The following is a 20,323-nucleotide window of genomic DNA, read 5'->3' as shown; positions in this document are numbered from 1 at the left end:
CAAAGAGAGAGAGCTTGTGCAGGGAAACTCCCCCTTACAAAAACACCAGATCTTATGAGACTTATTCACTATCATGAGAACAGCACAGAAAAGACCTGCCCCCATGATTCAATTCCTCCCACGGAGTCCCTCCCACAAGATGTGGGAATTCAAGATGAGATTTGGGTGGGGACACAGCCAAACTATATCACCATAAAAGAAAACCATAGATTGAACTTCATCAAAATTACCAACTTAAAACTTTTTTTACCCCATGTTCTCCTCCAAATAGATCTTGAGAGCTTGTTTGGAGGTCCTAAAAAGGGAGTGCAGCTACTCCTATAACCTCGACCAAAGAAAAATCCTCTTCTATCCTCTTTGACCAAGAACCCAACTTCAGGAGAGACACACATAGAGTGGTGAGGGAGAAAAAGGACTCCTGCCTAGCTAGCCAGATTGCCCTCATATCCAAAATGACAAACTTCTACTCATCCTAAGACAATATTAGAACATGGAAAAGACAAGCTACAGAATTTTTGTAGCTTGTAGGATGGCAGAAAATATCTATAATATGTCTATCTGACAAAGAACTCATATCCAAAATATATTAAAATTCCTAGAAATCAATAATAAAAAGATAAAATGTTAAAAATAGGCAAAATATTTGAGCAGACAATACTTGAACAGGCAAAAGATGTCCTCATGGGCAAAAATCATATGAAAAGGCACTTAACAACTTTTCAGGGAGATGCAAATTAAAACCAAATTGAAAGAACATTATTCTCCCATCAAAATGGCTAAATGCAAAATAATAACATTCCTAAGTGTTGATAAGGATGTGAACAACAAATTCTCATATATTAATAGTGAAATCACTTAAGAAAACTTTAGTTTCTAGTCATATTTTATGGTTTCTACAACCCGGAAATTCCACTCCTCAGGATATACCAAAGAGAACCGAATGCATATCGCACAAGAATGTTCATAAGAGTTTTATTCACAATAACTTAAAGCTATAAGCATCCCAAATATTATCCATCAACAATAGACAGATAAACTGTGGTATGCACATACAATGGAATACAACTCAGCAATAAAAAGAAATGATATTCTGATATACACAACAATATGGATTACTCTCAGAAACATTATGTTTAGAGAAGCCAGAAACTGAAGAACACATACGATATGCTTCCATTTACATAAATTTTAAGAACAAATGCAAGAAATCTATACAGTTAAAGAAATTCAAAAACTAGTTGCTTCTGGAGAGTAGGGAAAGCAGGGATGAAGGAACTGGATGAGGTGATGAAAATGTTCTTTATTGTGCTATGCGTGATGTTTCCACCCATCAAAATCCATCCAACTGTACACTTAAGATTTATGTATTTCATAATATGTAAATTATATTTCAATAAAGTAGTTAGCATAAAACTATTTTAAAACGTAATTTGTAGTGAAGAAAGAGAAATTTTTGTATCAGTCAACTCTGACATTTCTATTTTTTATCTTTCTAAAAAAAGTCAATTGCTTTAAATTTGCTAAAGGAATAAAAATATCAAAGTGTTAATCATTCATTCATCAAGTATGTATTGAGTGATCCTACCCCAAGGCAAGGTACTAAGTGCTAGGAACACTGTTCTCGCCCTTGAAAAATTCAGAGTTTTGCAAGGGATAAAGACATGTACATAAATGGACTGTGACAGAGGCATACAGACACTGTAGGCATAAAAGAGAGAACGTTAGACTGCCTGCAAATGTTAATGAGATTCAGGACGATCACCTGGGAACCTGGAATCACCTGTGGCAACTACGGTGCCTACTCTTGTGAGGTTGAGCCTAAATTGTAATGGGCATTAACCTAAGATAAAAGAGACTGACCCAGCCTTGCCAACTGTTTCTAGCTGTTTACTCAAGACCTGCAAATTAGTTAGACTTAATGAAGGATGTTTAAAGTCACCATAAAGAGTACATGGTGTATGCTTCTTGTACCATCCTTGACCTAAATAACTTAGAAACGGATAAAAAAGGATAATCCTGACTTCTGATCCAAAATGTAAAAAGTTGGAGTTGCCACTCTATTCTAACAAGTAAAAACCTGAACGTACAGAAAAATCAACAACTCTTCTTGGACCCATCAGAGAGGTGCAGTCACAGGGCAAACCACTGAGCCCCACATTGAGACTGACAGGCGAATACAGTACAGAGAATCGTGGTTTGCTGGAGCAGAAACCTCCAAGGAAAAAAGTGCTGAGGCCGGGAAGCGTGAACTATAACTGAGAGATAAAACCTCCAGGGGAAGTATTCAGGCCTCCCCCACTATTGTTTTACCTCAAGGAGCTGGACCAAGTTCTCGTAGTAAATACTGGAGAAAAATCCCCTGGTGCTTCTAGCAGGGGGAGGGAAAAAGGAACCATTCAGAATTTTCCAGAGCATTCTGTTCTTAACAAGTTCTGCCCTTAGGAGAGGCTAATTAACCAAAGCCTAACCTGATGGGGTGTTATCAGAGCCTAACTGATCTGGAAGATCAGTAAGCCTAACTTACTGCGACATCACTAAAGGCTTATTTACCTGAGATCCTCTTACTGTACCTCATGCCCAGCTATCAAGAAAAAATTACAAGACATACTAAAAGGCAAAAATCGCAGTTTGAGGAGATAGAACAAGCAACAAAACTAGGTGCAGATAGGGCCGATATATTAGAATTATTAGACTAGGAATTTAAAATAAGTATGATTAAGATGTAAGGGCTCTAATGGATAATGTGGACAGCACGCAGCATAGATAAGCAATGTAAGCACAGAGAAATTCTAAGAAAGAATCAAAAAGAAATGCTAGCGATCAAAAATATTGTAACAGAAATGAATGCCTTTGGCAGGCTTTCTGGGAGACTGGACACAGTTGAGGAAAGAATCTTTGAGCTGGAGGACATCTCAATAGAAACCACTAAAACTGAAAAGCGATGAGAAAAGCTGAATGACAACAACAATAAATAACAAGAACAGAACATCCGAGAACTACGGGACAACTAGAAAAGGTGTAACATATGTGTAATGGAAATTAACAAAGGAGAGAGACAAAGGAACAGGAGAAATATTTGAAACAACAGTCACTGATAATTTCCCCAAATTAATGTTATACACTAACCACAGATCAAGGAAGCTCAGAGAACATTAAGCAGGATAAATGGAAATATTTTTTTCAAAAAAAAAAAAAATACTCCTGAAAGAAACCAGAGGAAAAAAACACCTTACATATAGAGGAACAAAGATAAGAATTACATTCAACTTCTCAGAAACCAAAACTAAGAAAGTGAAGGAGAAAAAAAGACTTTTTTAGTCAAACAAAAATTGAGGGAATTTGTTGCCGGTAACCTACCTTGCAAAAAATGTTCAAAGAAATTCTTTAGAGAAACGGAAAATGATAAAGTTCAGAAACTCAGATCTGCATAAAGAAATGAACTGCATCAGAAAAGAAATAAGTGAAAATAAAAACTTTCTTATGATTTATTAATAAAACAATAATAGCAGCAATGTATTTGATTATACATGCTTACACATATGCTTATGTATAAGCAAAATAAGTAACAGCAATGATACAAGGGATGGGAAGAAGAAATCAGAATTATTTTATTATTATAAGGTACTAGCACTACCCATGAGGCAGTACAGTGTTATTCATTAAAATTAAACTTTCTGATATGCAAAAGACATGGGCAAGAAAATGAAAAGATGAGACACAGACTGGGAGAAAATATTTGCAAAAAAAAAAAAAACTGAGACGAAGGAGTGTTATCTGAAATATACACAGAATTCTTAAAACTCAACAATAAAAACAAACAACCTGACTTAAGAATGGGCCTAAAACCTTAACATACACCTCATTAAAGAAGATATACAGCCTGGGCGCAGTGGCTCACACCTGTAATCCCAGCACTTTGGGAGGCCAAGACAGGTGGAACACGAGGTCAGGTGATCAAGACCATCCTGGCTAAGACAGTGAAACCTCATCTCTACTAAAAAGTACAAAAAAATTAGCTGGGTGTAGGGTGCCTGTAGTCCCAGCTACTTGGGAAGCTGAGGCAGGAGAATGGCATGAACCTGGGAGGCAGAGCTTGCAGTAAGCCAAGATCACGCCACTGCACTCCAGCCTGGGCAACAGAGTGAGACTCCATCTCAAAAAACAAACAAACAAGGCCGGGCACGGTGGCTCAAGCCTGTAATCCCAGCACTTTGGGAGGCCGAGATGGGCGGATCACGAGGTCAGGAGATCGAGACCATCCTGGCGAACACGGTGAAACCCCGTCTCTACTAAAAAATACAAAAAAACTAGCCGGGCGAGGTGGCGGGCGCCTGTAGTCCTAGCTACTCGGGAGGCTGAGGCAGGAGAATGGCATAAACCCGGGAGGCGAAGCTTGCAGTGAGCTGAGATCCGGCCACTGCACTCCAGCCTGGGCGACAGAGCGAGACTCCGTCTCAAAAACAAACAAACAAACAAAAAACAAAAAACACATATACATATGGCAAGTAAGCATATGAAAGATCCTCCACATCATACGTCATTAAGGACATGCACACTAAAATAACAATAAGAGATACTATATACATACCTATTAGGATGACCAAAATTCAGAACACTGACAACACCAAATGCTGGTAAAGACTTAAAGCATTAGGAACTCTCATTATTGCTGGTGGGAATGCAAAATGGGGCTGCCACTTTAAAAGACAATTTGGCAGTTTCTTATAAAACGAAACACTCTTGCCATACGATTGAGTACATCAGGTTCCTTGGTAATTACTCAAAGGAGTTGAAAATTATTGTCCACATAAAAAACTTCATACAGTTGTTTATTTGTAATTGCCAAAACTTGGAAGCAATCAAGGTGACATTCAGTAGCTGAATGGATAAATATACTGTGATTCATCCCTACAATGGGCTACTATTAAGTGCTAAAAGGAAATGAGGCTGGGCGCAATGGCTCATGCCTATAATACCAACACTTCGGGAAGCCAAGGTAGGAGGATTGCTTGAGGCCACAAATTCAAGACCAGCCTGGGCAATGTAGTGAGACTCTGTCTCCACAAAAAGTTTTAAAATGAGCTGGGCGTGGTGGTGTGCACCTACAGTCCCAGCTACTCTGGAAACTGATTCTCCTCTGAGAGGGTCGCTTAAGCCCAGGAGTTCAAGGCTTCAGTGACCACTGATAATGCCACTGCACTCCAGCCCAGTGACAGAAGCCTACTTGAAAGGGTACATGTTGAATGATTCCAACTAAATGACATTTTGGAAAAGGAAAAATTATGCAGACAGTAAAAAGATCAATGGTTGCAGGGGCTGAAGGAGGGAGGAAAAAACAGGCAGAGCACAGAAAATTTTTTGGGGAGTGAAACTACTCTGCGTGATATTATAATGATGAGTACATGTAATTGTACATTTGTCCAAACCTATAAAATGTACAACACCAAGAGTACACCTTAAAGTAAGCTATGGACTTTGGGTGAAAATGATATGTAACTGTATATTCATCGATGGTAGCAAATGTACCACTTTGGTTGAGGATGTTTATGATGGGGGAGGCTATGCATGTACAGGGGAAGAAGGTATTTGGGAACACAGTATTTTCCTCTCAATCTTGCTGTGAATCTGAAACTGCTCTAAAAATCAAAGTATATTTTTAAAAAACTTTTTAATAAAAAGGCTAAATTTCTGGATTCTTGTCCCAGGATAGTGATCAGAATTAGTTCAGTCTCAGCCCCTTCCATCCTGCTGTATGTAATTGGTTAAATGTTTGGCCATAGCTGGAAACATGACACATGCTGACAGGATGGAGTAAAGGAGTGAACAGAATGATCAGGATGAGGATAGCATCCTTAATTCTTTCATTCAACAATATACTGTAGTTGTTGAGAACATGTATTCTGGAGCCAAAATGCTTAGATTGCAGTCTTGACTCTACCACTAACTAGCTGTGTGAAGAGTTATTCAACCTCTTTGCACCTTGGTTTCCTCATCAGCAAAAAGGAGCCAACAACATTTCCCATCTCAAAGGGCTGTTGTGAAGATTAAATGAATTCATGCATGCCAAGTGTTGAGAATACCACTTGTTACAAAGTGTAGTAAACATGCTTGCTAATAAAAGAGCCCAAAAGTTAGCAAATATAGAATAAATTTATTTTCAAACACTACGTTAGTTACATTTTCAAACAATATGCTCAATATGTCCTTCTATAGCCTAGACACTGTTTCCTGTGAAGTACCTTTAACTTTAAAGCAATGTATCCAACTGGTGATTCTTTTAGGACTACAGTAAGTACAATACAGAATGTCACCAAAGTCTGGAAACACATGGAAAATCATGAATTAAGTTTTTCAGATTAACAATTAGACTCACTGCTTAAATTCAGAGATATATCGCCTGAAAAGTTATCTAGAGATTAAAGAAAAATGTGTTGAGAAATGATTTGAAAAAGTCACTTACTATTCTCTGATGTTTCCCAATTTTTCTGATTTGTTTTCCCAATGTTTTTCCTACTAGTATAACTATTATTAATTACTGAGCATGTACCATGTGACAGGCACTGCTGAAGATACTGGAGATGGGGCATGGACAAAGCGGACAGAAAAGGTAAAATGTCCCTGCCTTCGTGAAATTCACACTTTAATAGGGATAGACAATAAACACATCCTAAAATAGAATATACACTGTGTCAGATGGGAAGCACTACGGGGAAAAATGAAACAGAAGGTGGCCAGGGCATGTCAGTGCAACGAGGAGGCCGGGCTGTTTTTATAACTAGGGTAGAATTAGAAGGCCTCTAATAAGACTTTCTGAGAAAGCCATGCAGGTTTCTGGAAAACAGCATTCCACGCAAAGGGAACAGCAAGTGTAAAGACCAAATAAGAGAGCCAAGAAAGCCTTTTTTTTCTATAATATCTTCTTTTGTCTTCATCTTTCTTGATAACCTGTAACTAGGGCAGGCTCCAGATACAGATTACTTGGACCAAATAATTTCTCTTTCATTCACTTCTCAGTACAGACTTGACACTGCCTTCTTTCTTCTCCAAGTCAACAAAATCATTTTTATCTAGCAGTTTTTCTTTCTTGACTTCCATTTGATAAAAATTTACTGTCTACTCTGTGCAGGCCTGACGGTGAAAGGATGATTAACATATGGTACATGCCCTTACAATCTAGTTAAAATGAGACATATAAAATCAATAAAATATATCATAAAAAGCACTGCTTTGATATTATGAATAAAGTACTGCAGCAATTAATTCTGCCCAATGAGGGAAAGAGTAGTTGGGGATAGAGGGAAAAAGGATTCTGAGCTAGGATTTGGAGACTAAATAGGAGTTCAAAACATGGACAGCGATAAAAGAATATTTCAAGGGGAAAGACAAATCTTAAGTATAAGCACAGAAATGTGTAAGGAAAAATATATTAGGAATGACTGTTAATGCAATGTGCTACACTGAAGACTAGGGAAGTAAGAGCAGAAAAGTAGATTGGAAACATGTTAAGGGGCCTGACTTTATCCTGAGAGCCAGTGGTTTGCAAACTATTTTGACTGTATACCCAGCAGTAACAAATTGTTATGCAAGTATATATCCTCAATGAATGCACATTTATTTAAGTATGAGTGAAATTATGGCAAGAGCTACTCTTCTAGTATATCACATTCATTAGAAAACACACAAAGAGGGCTGGGCACGGTGGCTCACACCTGTAATCCCAGCACTTTGGGGGGCTGAGGCGGGTGAATCACTAGGTCAGGAGCTCAAGACCAGCCTGCCCAAGATGGTGAAACCCTGTCTCTACTAAAAATACAAAAATTAGCAGGGCATGGTAGCAGGTGCCTGTAGTCCCAGCTACTCGGGAGGCTGAGTCAGGAGAATCACTTGAACCTGGGGGCAGAGGTTGCAGTGAGCCGAGATAGCACCACTGCACTCCAGCCTGGGTGACAGAGTAAGACTCCATCTCAAAGAAAAAATACACAAAGAGAAATACGTAAAAGATAGTATTTTCCCCTAATGGAACCTTTTTCATTAATTTGTATTAGTGAATAATGTGTACAATGTTATCAATCAATTGCTAATGTACCTTCCATAATCAACAAATGAATGCACTGTGCTTCTGTTGACATTTCAGTTCTAACTTGCATTTTTCTTGCTCTCTTGGTGGTAATAAATCATCAAGAGTATTCATAAAGTCTAGCATAGTGTACTTGTACTTGCTTTGGTGCTAAGATCAACTGTTAGGGAATCTGAAAGATCTTTATGATAGTCAACTTAAACACATCCATGTATACCTTATCTTACACATATAAAAGGTACAAATGTATAAAAAGACAACTTTCTTTCATGATAAAAACACTCAACAACTAGGAATAGAAGAGAACTTCCTTACCCTGATAAAGAACATCTATGAAAAAACCCATAGCTAACATACTTGATGACAGAAAGCTTTCCTTCAAAGAGCAGGAACCAGACGGGATGTCTGCTCTCAACACTTCTTTCTAGCCAAGGAATCTAGATTGGAGAGGAAGAAGTGAAACTATTTGTACACGACGGGATCTAGTAGACAGATTAACATACAAAAATCAATTAATTAGGTGTATTTCTATACACCAGCCATGAACAATCTGAAAATGAAATTAAGAAGACAATTCCAGCCTGAGTCCCAGCTACTCTGGAAGCTGAGGCAGGAGAATGGTGTGAACCCGGGAGGCGGAGCTTGCAGTAAGCCAAGATGGTGCCACCGCACTCCAGCCTGGGCAACAGAGCGAGACTCTGCCTCAAACAAACAAACAAACAAACAAAAAAAAAAAAAAAAAAAAGACAATTCCATTTACCAGAGCTTTAAAAAGACTAAAATGCTTAGAAATAACTCAGAAATGCAAGACCTTCTGAAATTAACTGAAAAATAATCTTTAAAATGAAAAAACCTTAAGAAATGCAAGACTTGTACACCAAAACCTACACAGCACTGTTGAAAGAAGTGAAAAAATATCTAAATAAAAAGAATGACATCCTGTGTACAAAGATTGGAGAAATTAGTATTGTTAAAATGACAATATACCCCAAATTGATCTACAGATTCAATGAAAGCCTATCAAAATTCCAGCCAAATTCTAGCCATCTTTTTTTTTTTTCCCCTGAGACAGGGTCTCACTCTGTTGCCTAGGCTGGAGTGCAGTGGTGTGATCTTGGCTCATTGCAACTTTCACCTCCTAGGTTCAAGCAATTCTCATGCCTCAGCCTCCCGGGTAGCTGGGATTACAAGTGTGTGCCACCATACCTGGCTAATGTTTTGGCACTTTTAGTAAAGATGCGGTTTCACCATGTTGGCCAGGCTGGTCTTGACCTCCTGGCCTCAAGTGATCTGCCTGCCTCCACCTCCCAAAATGCTGGGAATATAGGTATGAGTCACCACACCTGGCCCTAGACATCTTTTTAACAGAAATTCATAAGCTGATGTTAAACTTCAAATGAAAATGCAAGAGACTGAGAATAGAAAAATAAAAAAAAGCTTATAAAAGAACAATGTTGGAGAACTCACACTCCTTAATTTCAAAACTTACTACAAAGCTACTGTAATCAAAACAGTATGGTACTGGCATAAGGCCTGACATATAGATCAATGAAACAACTGGGAGTACAGAAATAAGTCCATACATCTTATGTGGTTGGTTGATTTTTGCGAGGATGCCAATATAACTCAATAGGGAAAAAAAGGTCTTTTTGATAAATGGTAGCAGGGCATCTTCATGAAAAAGAATGAAGTTAAACTTCACAGCATATACACAAATTAATTCAAAAAGGACCCAGGACCTGAATGTACAAGCTAAAACTATAAATCTCTTAGAAAAGATAGGTATGAATCTTCATGATCTTGGATTAGACAATGGAGCCCATAGTTTCTTATATATGACCCCTAAAGCACAAGTAACCAAGGAAAAAAATAGATACATTGCACTTCAAACTTTAAAAATTGTGTGCATCAAAAGACACCTCCAACAAAATTAAAGGAATCTACAGAATCAGAGAAGATACTTGCATATCACCTCTATGATAAGGGTCTTGTATCCAGAATATATAAAGAACTTTTAATACTCAAAAAGTTGTTTTAAAAAGTTAATAATGGGCAAAGGATTTGAATAGACGTTACACCAGAGAAGACATACAAATTGCCAACAATGACATGAAAAGATGTTCAACATCATTAGTCTTTAGGGAAATGTAAATCAAAACCACAATGAAATACCACTTCACAACCAGTAGGATAGCTATAATCAACAACAACAAAAAAGGATAATAACAAGTGTTGGCAAGAATACAGAAAACCTGGGACATTTTTTAACTGCCAGTGGAGATGTAAAATGGATACAGCCACTATGGAAAAATTTAGCAGCTCCTCAAAAAACTAAACACTGAATTATCATATGATCCAACAATTCCACTCCTAAGTATACACCCAAATAAACTGAAAGCCAGAACTTGAATTGATACTTACACTCCCATGTTCAGTGGAACACTATTCAACAATAGGTAAAAGAAACAACCCAAGCGTCTATCAACAGATGAGTAAATTTTTAAAATGTGTAATGTACATACAATAGAATATTATTCAGACATAAAAGGAATAAAGTTCTGATACCTCCTACAACATGACCACCCTGAGGACATTATAGTAACTGAAATAAGTCAGACACAAAAGAACAAATACTGTATGATTCCACTTACATGAGATACCTAGAACAGGAAAATTTAGAGAGACAGATAGGGCCTTGGTGGAATGGGATTGGGGAGCTATTGCTTAATGGTTATGGGATTTCTGTTTGGGGTGATGAAAGAGTTTTACCAAGAGTGGTGATGGCTGCACAACATTGTGAATGTAATTAATGCAACTGAATCGTATACTTACAAAGGCAAATTTTATGTTATAGTTACAATTTTGAAAAATTATACTGTGATATACCAAAATCCACATAACTGTACACCTTAAATGGGTGAATTGTATGGCATGTGAATTATATCTCAATAAAGTTAAAAAAAAAAAAGAGAAGAAAAAAACTAAACTCTCAAGCTATGAAAGGACATGGAGGAATCTTAAATGCATATTGCCAAGTGAAAGAAACCAGTCTGAAAAAGCTACATACTTTAAGATTCCAACTCTATGACATCTGAAAAGGCAAAACTATAGAGATGATAAAAAGACCAGTGGTTGCCAGGGATTCAAGGGGAGAGGAAAAGGATGAAAAGGTGGAGCACAGGACATATGTACTCTGTATGATAGTGGAATGGTGGACACATGACACCATGCATTTTTCAAAACCCATAGAACTGTGGAACACAAAGAGTAAATCCTAATGTAAGATATGAACTTTCGTTAACAATAATGTATCAGCATTTGGTTATAAATTGTAACAAATGGACCACACTAATGCAAGATGTTATTAGGAGAAATTGTGTCTGAATGGGGAAGGGTAAGTGGGAACTCTGCGTAACTTTCTGCATAATTTTTCTGTAAACCTAAAACTGCCCTTAAAAAAAGGTCTATTTTTAAAATGCATGCTTCCCAGAGAGAATGCTCTGAATTTTATCCCTTCTCATGATTCATAAGACTATTCACTTTAAACACAAATTAAAATTTTACAGTAGCAGGAGAGGAAGCGCTGAGCCTTTTGCCACTGTAGAATATCAGGCACTACTGAATCATCTCAGGATCCTATCCTTTCCCTACTGCACCTCCTCTTCCGCCCCCGAAAGAATTATTTTATGATCTAAATTTTTGTATTCATTTAACTGCTTCCATCTAGATAGTCCTTGAAGATTCCAGCCTGTGGAAATATTTCCTTAATTTATGACTAAATTCCAGTTTAATTATAATTATGAATTATAGTGACATTATTACACCAAATTGCCATGCCTCCTGTTTTATTCACTTTATTCATTTTCTATGAGGTATCATTTTATCAGAAACCTAAGTGTGTTCACCTTTTTTTTCCTTTCGAAAAAAGTATTGTTCTCTAAGGCACTGAAGACTCAATACAGAGGATTAAATTGGAAACTATAACTGTCCCAGAGGAAAAATAGCTAGTACATTTAAGTACAACTCTTCCCCACCTCCTGATATAAAATGATCCCCCAAACCTCCTAATCTTTATTGGCACATGCTATAAACTTTTGTTTTAAACTTTAGAGATCCAGGTCTCGCTATGTTGCCCAGGCTGGAGTACAGTGGCTATTCACAGGTGCAATCTTTCCTCATTACAGCATCAAACGCCTGGGCTCATGCGATCCTCCCACCTCAGCCTCCCAAGCACCAGGATTGCAGGTGCACACTACGACACCCAGCTTATATAAACTTCTTTAACCATTACCTTGGTCTTTTCCAGCTTCATCTATGTGCTGAAAATCTTTTAGTGTTTGAAGGTTACAGAACCCCTCTCTGCAATGCTGAACAACTTTCTTTGATCCATTCTTGATGAGATAATCCATTAGGGTAAGGGATTTATACACGTGGCGCCAGTTCTTCCCATGGTCATTGAGTCTGTGCCATAGCATATTCATAATCTCTGAGAGAGAAATTGTGTTGAAAGTCAAGTCACTGATATCTAGCATCAGAGAACTAGAGGGACCCCAAGGGTCATTAGAAGTTGCTTCCCTGACTTTTATTTCAGCATCTGAGTAATTTTTCACAAAGTTTTTCACTTGTCTCCTGAACGCCATAAGTAATACAAGTTCCAAGGTGAGATGGAGGATGAAAGCAATGGAATAACAGTTTATGTCACTGGTTTATAAAACTCTTGACAGGTAATTGGTCCCCAGTTCTGCTGCTCCCAAATACAAATAATTAATCTCTACGTTGATAAAGTATCAATTTCCTGCAAGGAAAGCACAAAAAAATTAAAATTAAACTTTTTTTTAAGTCTATAGAAGACTAAATCAGTCTGCAAATCTAGGTTTTGTTTCCAAATCAGCCCCTCACTTACAGCAGCCAGAATCGAGGGTACCATATAACTATTCGTAGGATAAGTACGGGAAAATCCCTCATGAGAAATTGACCTATATTATTTAAAGAAATATAGGTTGTCTTTCTAGTCATGGAAGTTCCTGCAGAAAATATCATTCAACCTCTTTGGCCAGAAATATAATGGCTACAAAGCATTACATGGACAGTAGACAAGTCAACATTTTAAAAAACAGAACTTGCACTCTGACATTTCTTTTTTTTTTTTTCCAGAGACAGGGTATTGCCCTGTTTCCCGAAGTACAGTGGTGCAATCATAGCTCACTGCAGCCTCAAACTCCTAGGTTCATGCAATTCTCTGGTCTTAGCCTCCCAAGGTGTGTGCCTTGCCATTTTTTTTTTTTTTTTTTTTTTTTTTTTTTTTTGAGACGGAGTATCACTCTGTTGCCCAGGCTGGAGTGTAGTGACACGATCTTTGCTCACTGCAACCTCTGCCTCCTGGGTTCAAGCAATTCTCCTGCCTCAGGCTCCTAAGCAGCTGGGATTACAAGTGCACACCACCACACCTGGCTAATTTTTGTATTTTTAGTAGAGACAGGGTTTCACCATGTTGGTCAGGCTGGTCTTGAACTCCTGACCTCGTGATCCTTCAGCGTCAGCCTCCCAAAGTGCTGGGATTACAGCCGTGAGCCACTGCACCCAGCCTGCCTGGCTAATTTTTAAATATTTTGTAGAGATGGGGGTCTCCATATGTTGCACAGGATGGTCAAAAATTCCTGGCCACTTTAGCCTCATGAAATGCTAGGATGTCAGGCATCTCTTAAGATATATTGTCATGTATAAAAACATTATGTTCTGAGAATAACTAAAATGGGGGTAAAATTGAGTCTTAGAATCACCCACTGACCCTATGACTGTATTGTTTTTAGAACTAGAAGTTCTGAGAATCAGATCTAAATACAGTCTGCTTTCCTGCTAAACCTAAAAGAAAGGAGGATCAGCTATGAAGACAAACAGCTGCACATTCAGTGAACTCCACAGCTAACTCATGGTACCCTAAAACCACTATTGTAGTCCAGATAAGCCTGGTAAATTAGAGGGAAAGGTTAAATTACTTTATTTGTTCACCTTTGGAAAAAGAAGCATGAGTTTACGATTAAACAGTGTCAATAGTAAGACTCAAATAATACAAGGATTTCTCTAAATCCTGCAGTGATCAGCCTGTGTCTATCAGGTCTCAAAACAGGGACACACAGAGAGGCCCATATACTGAAACTTACAAAGGATATGCAGCCCCCAAACTCTACACAATGCTTGTGAATGATCAGTTCAGTTTATAGGAAACCATTCCCTTTCTTGTTTTCATTATTTTGTATTAAGGAGGGTCAGTTCGTTTGCAATTTCCCTAGTGATTCACCACTGCCGGCTGCCAAGACAGTGTATCAAATTGATTTCAAGCCCTGATGAACATCCAGATCCAACGAAACCTAGAAGATCTATAATCAGATTTTACTAGAGAAACTGCACACATACAAAAGAAAAAAATGTTAAAATCCATAACAAATGTGTTCACTGCTTTTAGTTTTGCTTCCCTTCCTTGACCTTCTCAGATAACTAGCTCAGGCTTGATTAATTTCTGTGTGTGTATTAAAGGAAGACATACATTTTTAGAAGCATCCTAAATAAACTATCACTTCTTTTTTAAAAAAAATAAGAGAAGATAACCTCTTTTTAGTAAAAATACAACACACTGTTAACTAAGCAAGACAGAAAATGTACCTGTATAAGTGGTTGGGCGTGGTGGCTCACACCTATAATCCTAGCACTTTGGGAGGCCGCTGCGGGCAGATCACCTGAGCTCAGGAGTTCAACACCAGCCTGGGCAACATGGGGAAACCCTATCTCTACTAAAAACACAAAAAATTAGCTGGGCTTGGTGGGTGCACACCTGTAATCCCAGCTACTTGGGAGGCTGAGGCATGAGAATAGTTTGAACCTGGGAGGCAGAGGTTGCAGTGAGCCAAGATTACACCACTGCACTATAACCTGGGAGATAGAGTGAGACTCTGTCTCAAAAAAAATAAATAAATAAATAAGAAAATGTATTAAATATCTGTTTAATTAAGATTTCTCGGCCAGGCGCGGTGGCTCACGCCTGTAATCCCAGCACTTTAGGAGGCGGAGGCGGGTGGATCATGAGGTCAGGAGATCTAGACCATCCTGGCTAACAAGGCGAAACCCCATCTCTACTAAAAATACAAAAAAATTGCCGGGCGTGGTGGCGGGCACCTGTAGTCCTAGCTACACGGGAGGCTGAGGCAGGAGAATGGCATGAATCCAGGAGGCGGAGCTTGCAGTGAGCCGAGACTGTGCCGCTGCACTCCAGCCTGGGCAACAGAGCAAGACTCTGTCTCAAAAAAAAAGAAAAAAAAAGATTTCTCAGAAAGACACTATCATTAACCCTAGGAAGAAAAAGAGAAGTTGTATTTCTACAACTTTCTGATTTTCTCTTTTTTGTACTTCAAACACAGTCATTTTTATTTGACTCCTTCCTGCAGTGAAAACCTGATTTATACTATTTCAGTAAGCTATTAAAATTTTCAATCATGAGGGTTTTCTTTTTCTATTGTCCTTTTTTTCCCTCTACCAAACTCACTCAAGGCAGAGATGCACTATGACATTGGCTTAGAGCAACAAATATTGATCTGTTTCTTCACGAGTCTACTTTCTTTTAAAGCCTTGTTAGAATCACAACTTGCTGGAATTGAACAACAAATGTTAATTTTTTTTCTTTTTTGGATAGCTACCTATCTATATTTTGGAAGGACAATCATCATTTTTAGGTTTTTCTACATTCTCTAACCTGTATTTTAAACGTTTAAAAACCGTTTTCTTAAATGAATGTTCTAACCCAGAAAAGTATCAAAATAATAGCCTTCTAATCCAATAGAGTAGTTTAAAATGAATTTACATGACACCATTTCAGAAATAAATACAACCCCCACCATTAGAAAAATCACAAGGAAAAAAGTCTAGAGAAGTGAATTCATATCACTTACTAATGTATAATGACTTGAACTTTACCTTGTGATATGAACATAGAATATGTAAGATACCATTCTACTACTGCTGTCTTTTCAGACTGTCAAAGAGCTCAATTAATTGGTGTTAGTTGTAAATTATATGTTGGTTTATTATGTGTTTTAGACATCTGACTACATGAAAATGCTGTTTACACATACCATCAAATAACTGTGAGACTGTTATCACTATAGTGATGTGACAAAAATGGACATGAGACAAAATTAGTGCCCAAGAGGGTAAATTTCCACATTTGAATGTTGGTTGTCTGGCTACCCAACTTGCTATAATATTTAGAAATGGAAGAAGTTAGGTATTTCATGTCACAAATCTGAGAGGACTTCACTGACCTCACTAACTACTTAGGTCTCCCCAGCACCTGGTTAATTTCCTTCATTGCACTTATAACAATCTGTACTGACTTGTTTGTTATTTGCTCAGTGCCTTTCTTCACCACCAAACTAGAAGCTCCTTGGAGCAGGTACCCTGACTGTCTTTTTTTTTTTTTTTTTTTGAGACGGAGTCTGGCTCTGTCGCCCAGGCTGGAGTGCAGTGGCCGGATCTCAGCTCACTGCAAGCTCCGCCTCCCGGGTTTACGCCATTCTCCTGCCTCAGCCTCCCGAGTAGCTGGGACTACAAGCGCCCGCCACCTCGCCCGGCTAGTTTTTTATATTTTTTAGTAGAGACGGGGTTTCACCGGGTTAGCCAGGATGGTCTCGATCTCCTGACCTTGTGATCCGCCCGTCTCGGCCTCCCACAGTGTTTTTTTTTTTTTTTTTTGAGACGGAGTCTCACTCTGTCGCCCAGGCTGGAGTGCAGTGGCCGGATCTCAGCTCACTGCAAGCTTCGCCTCCCGGGCCCACGCCATTCTCCTGCCTCAGCCTCCCGGGTAGCTGGGACTACAGGCGCCGCCACCGCGCCCGGCTAGTTTTTTGTATTTTTTAGTAGAGACGGGGTTTCACCGTGTTAGCCAGGATGGTCTCGATCTCCTGACCTCGTGATCCGCCCGTCTCGGCCTCCCAAAGTGCTGGGATTACAGGCTTGAGCCACCGCGCCCGGCCCTGACTGTCTTATTTACCACTGTAATCCTATCCCTAACAGCTAATTAGCAACAGTAGGTACTCAAGAAACATGTGTTGTGCAAATGACACAATGATTGATTGACACAATACCTTGGGATAAACCTGCACTGATTCTATAGCTTTATAATTACAATCACTTTTTTTTTTTTTTTGAGATAAAGCCTCACTATGTAGCCCAGGCTGCTTGCAAACTCCTGGGTTCAAGCAGTCCTCCTGCCTCAGCCTCCCAAGTAGCTGGGACTACAGGTGCATACCACCAAGCCTAACTAATTTAAAAAAAAAAAAATTTTTTTTTTTTGAGATGGGGTCTTGCTGTGTCACCCAGGCTGGAGTGAAGTGGCACGATCTTGGCTCATTGCAACCTCCACCTCCCAGGTTCAAGCGATTCTCCTGCCTCAGCCTCCCAAGTAACTGGGACTATAGCCACGAGCCACCAAGCCCAGCTAATTTTTCATAATTTTAGTACAGATGGGGTTTCACCATATTGTCCAGGGTGGTCTCGAACTCCTGACCTCAAGTGATCCGCCCGCCTCAGCCTCCCAAAGTGCTGGGATTACAGGCGTGAGCCACCGCGCTTGGCCTTAAAAAAAGATTTTTTTTTAGACACGGGTTCTTACTAGCTGCCCAGATGGTCACAAACTCCTATAAAGCATGACATTTAACAAATAAAATCTAGCTCTTGTAATTGTCAAGTAAAATTCTATAGTTTTGAGCAAATATTTTCAAATCATCAACAGATATTTCTTGAGTACCTACCATTTGTATGGCTTTGTGGAGAAACATAAAACATGAACCTCACACTAAAACTTACCATTCAGTTAAGGAGCTTTCTCTCCTAAATAATTCCCAGCAAAACAAATGATTACATTGAAAAGGTCTTTCAGTTTTCTTTTTAGATCTGCCCGCTTTCACAATGCTGTTTCCTTCTCCCCATTTCATCTGAATCCTAACAGGAAATGATTTATCAGGTGGCATTAAACTATCAGTCCACGATCTGTTATCCAAATCCTTTGAGGCCAGATGAGTTGTGGAAATTCTCTTTTGGGTGCGGTGCGGGGGTGGGGGGGGGGTGGAATTTTCAAGAATAGTGCCATATCTATACCATATATTACATGATACCCACAGTAAGGTGTGGGGCTGCTCTGAACAATTAAACACATTAACATGTCTGCAATAAAAACATGTAAATATTTGGAATAAAGACTACAAATGGGCCAGGTACGGTGGCTCACGCCTGTAATCCCAGCATTTTGGGAGGCCGAGGCAGGTGGATCACGAGATCAGGAGATCGAGACCATCCTGGCTAACAAGGTGAAACCCTGTCTCTACTAAAAATACAAAAAATTAGCCGGGCGTGGTGGCGGGCGCCTGCAGTCCCAGCTACTAGGGAGGCTGAGGCAGGAGAATGGTGTGAACCCGGGAGGCGGAGCTTGTAGTGAGCCGCGATCGCACCACTGCACTCCAGCCTGGGCGACAGAGCAAGACTCCGTCTCAAAAAAAAAAAAAAAAAAAAAGACTACAATGGCCTCAGGCCAAGTTTTACCACCAAATGAGTTGGAGGGAAAATTGGTTTCCAAAATTTTTTTGATTTCAGGATTGAGAATAAGGAACAGAGGAGCTAAACTGACTTTATCCAAATACTTGGGACAATAATGACAACAGCATCTAAGAGGCTGAGTGCCCGGAGCCATCTCTAAAAAGATGCATTTAAGGTGGAACTATGAGGAAAGAACAGCTCTTGTGTTTGTACAGGTTCTGCCTATAGACATGAGTTTGACTCGGAAGGAAATGAGCTCTGGTCAAGAATGCTACAGGAGAATGGTTATACAGACTACCACGCCATTAGAAGGTGTTACTGTTTTGATGAAAAGAATACTGTCAGAGGCAGAAAATCTCATCTTTTTGAGCCCCAAGTGTGTGTTCATTAATTCATTTAACTAATAATCTTCCAGAGCTTACCATGTGGCAGGCTCCATTCTAGGAAATGGAGAAAGAGGTGCACAAGACACACCTCAGGCTCACCCCCTGGAGTAAACAGCTACTCTTCACTGAACGCTCACATGCCTCATCTCTCTCCTTTAATTAGGATTCAAAGCCACGATCTGAGGTCCTGCTTTGCCATTTCCTAAGACTTAACAACTTCCCTGAGTCTCGGTACCCTCATCCACAACACAAAGAATAATCGCTAGACAGGGCCGTGGGGGAGGAAGAAACGAGATGCTTTGGAAAGAATTTTGAAAATGGCGGGTGGAGGCTGAGCAAGAATCAACTTTCTGTGGGCAGGGCCTTTCCTCGGCATCCTCGTCTTCATTCATCCAACCCCCATTTCAGATGATGGCTGTGTACCAGATGAGCCAGGTGTTGGGCGCTCGGTCACACAGAGAATCAGACCAGCAATTACCCTCGGAGAACCAGCAATGCACTGTGGAGGGGAAGGCTGGACCTCAGGGAAGCTCCTAGAAGGCGGAAGGGACGTGATGGCGTCACGCCACAGGGATTTCGCCTCCTGCGGATGGTAACCGCTTCGTCGCCTTCCGGCTCCAATCTGGACTCCGACGGGCCGGCAGGAAACGGGAGGTGGGATGGCAGCCGATGTTTCCAGACCCGCCTTGTGTCCCATCACCACTCCCAAGCAGAGGCTGTTACCTGAGAGGAAAGCCGGCCGCTGCCCAGGGGCCAAACCTCCTCGCCCCAGGATATTCCACCTACTCCAGCCAGGCCCAAGGGCCCAGGCCGGTCCTCACTTCCGCTTCCTCACTTCCGCTTCCTCACTTCCTGCCCTGGTGCAGTTCCTGTCAGGGCCTCAAGCAGGGTGGTCGCAAAAACCGGAGCTGAAGGGTACCAAGGGGAATGAAGGTAAATGTCTTCGTTTCCCAGTCTGCCGGGCTATAACGCTGCCCTAATCCTTATTTCAAGAAATGAATGTTTCCAAGTGTGTTAATACTGTCGTTTTAACTGACGAGAAATACCACCAGCACGTGATTGCCACCTCAAAGGACAGAGAATGTAATAGCAGTCTATGAAGAGCAGTGTGTGTGATGGGCAATGATGGGGTAGCTCCAATGACTGATGGCTTCAGGTGCCACTGACGGATAGTTGTTGATATATTCAACTGATTTTCCGTGAGCACCCGCTTTGTGCCAGACAGTAAGGACTCGGAGATAAAAAGGAGCCCTCTGCTGGATACGTTTACAGGCTAGTG

At 39.9% G+C, this 20,323-nt stretch overlaps 1 protein-coding gene across 1 annotated transcript in view; it reads right to left on the bottom strand.

Moving 5' to 3' along the window:
* Positions 1–19,861, bottom strand: part of ENTHD1 (ENTH domain containing 1) — a 151,484-nt gene extending 131,623 nt beyond the window's left edge. Inside the window, exons 1-2 of the mRNA XM_010389284.2 lie at positions 19,768–19,861; positions 12,369–12,872 (exon numbers count right to left, since the gene is read on the bottom strand). Coding sequence (XP_010387586.2) covers positions 12,369–12,717 — 349 coding nt within the window. The 5' untranslated portion in view covers positions 12,718–12,872; positions 19,768–19,861. The remainder of the gene's footprint in view (positions 1–12,368; positions 12,873–19,767) is intronic.
* Between the last annotated feature and the right edge of the window lie 462 nt (positions 19,862–20,323).

Source organism: Rhinopithecus roxellana, chromosome 13 (genome assembly GCF_007565055.1).
Source record: "Rhinopithecus roxellana isolate Shanxi Qingling chromosome 13, ASM756505v1, whole genome shotgun sequence".
NCBI lineage: Eukaryota > Metazoa > Chordata > Mammalia > Primates > Cercopithecidae > Rhinopithecus > Rhinopithecus roxellana.
Note: the sequence above shows the minus strand (reverse complement) of the source record. Positions and strands in the feature narration are given on the sequence as shown.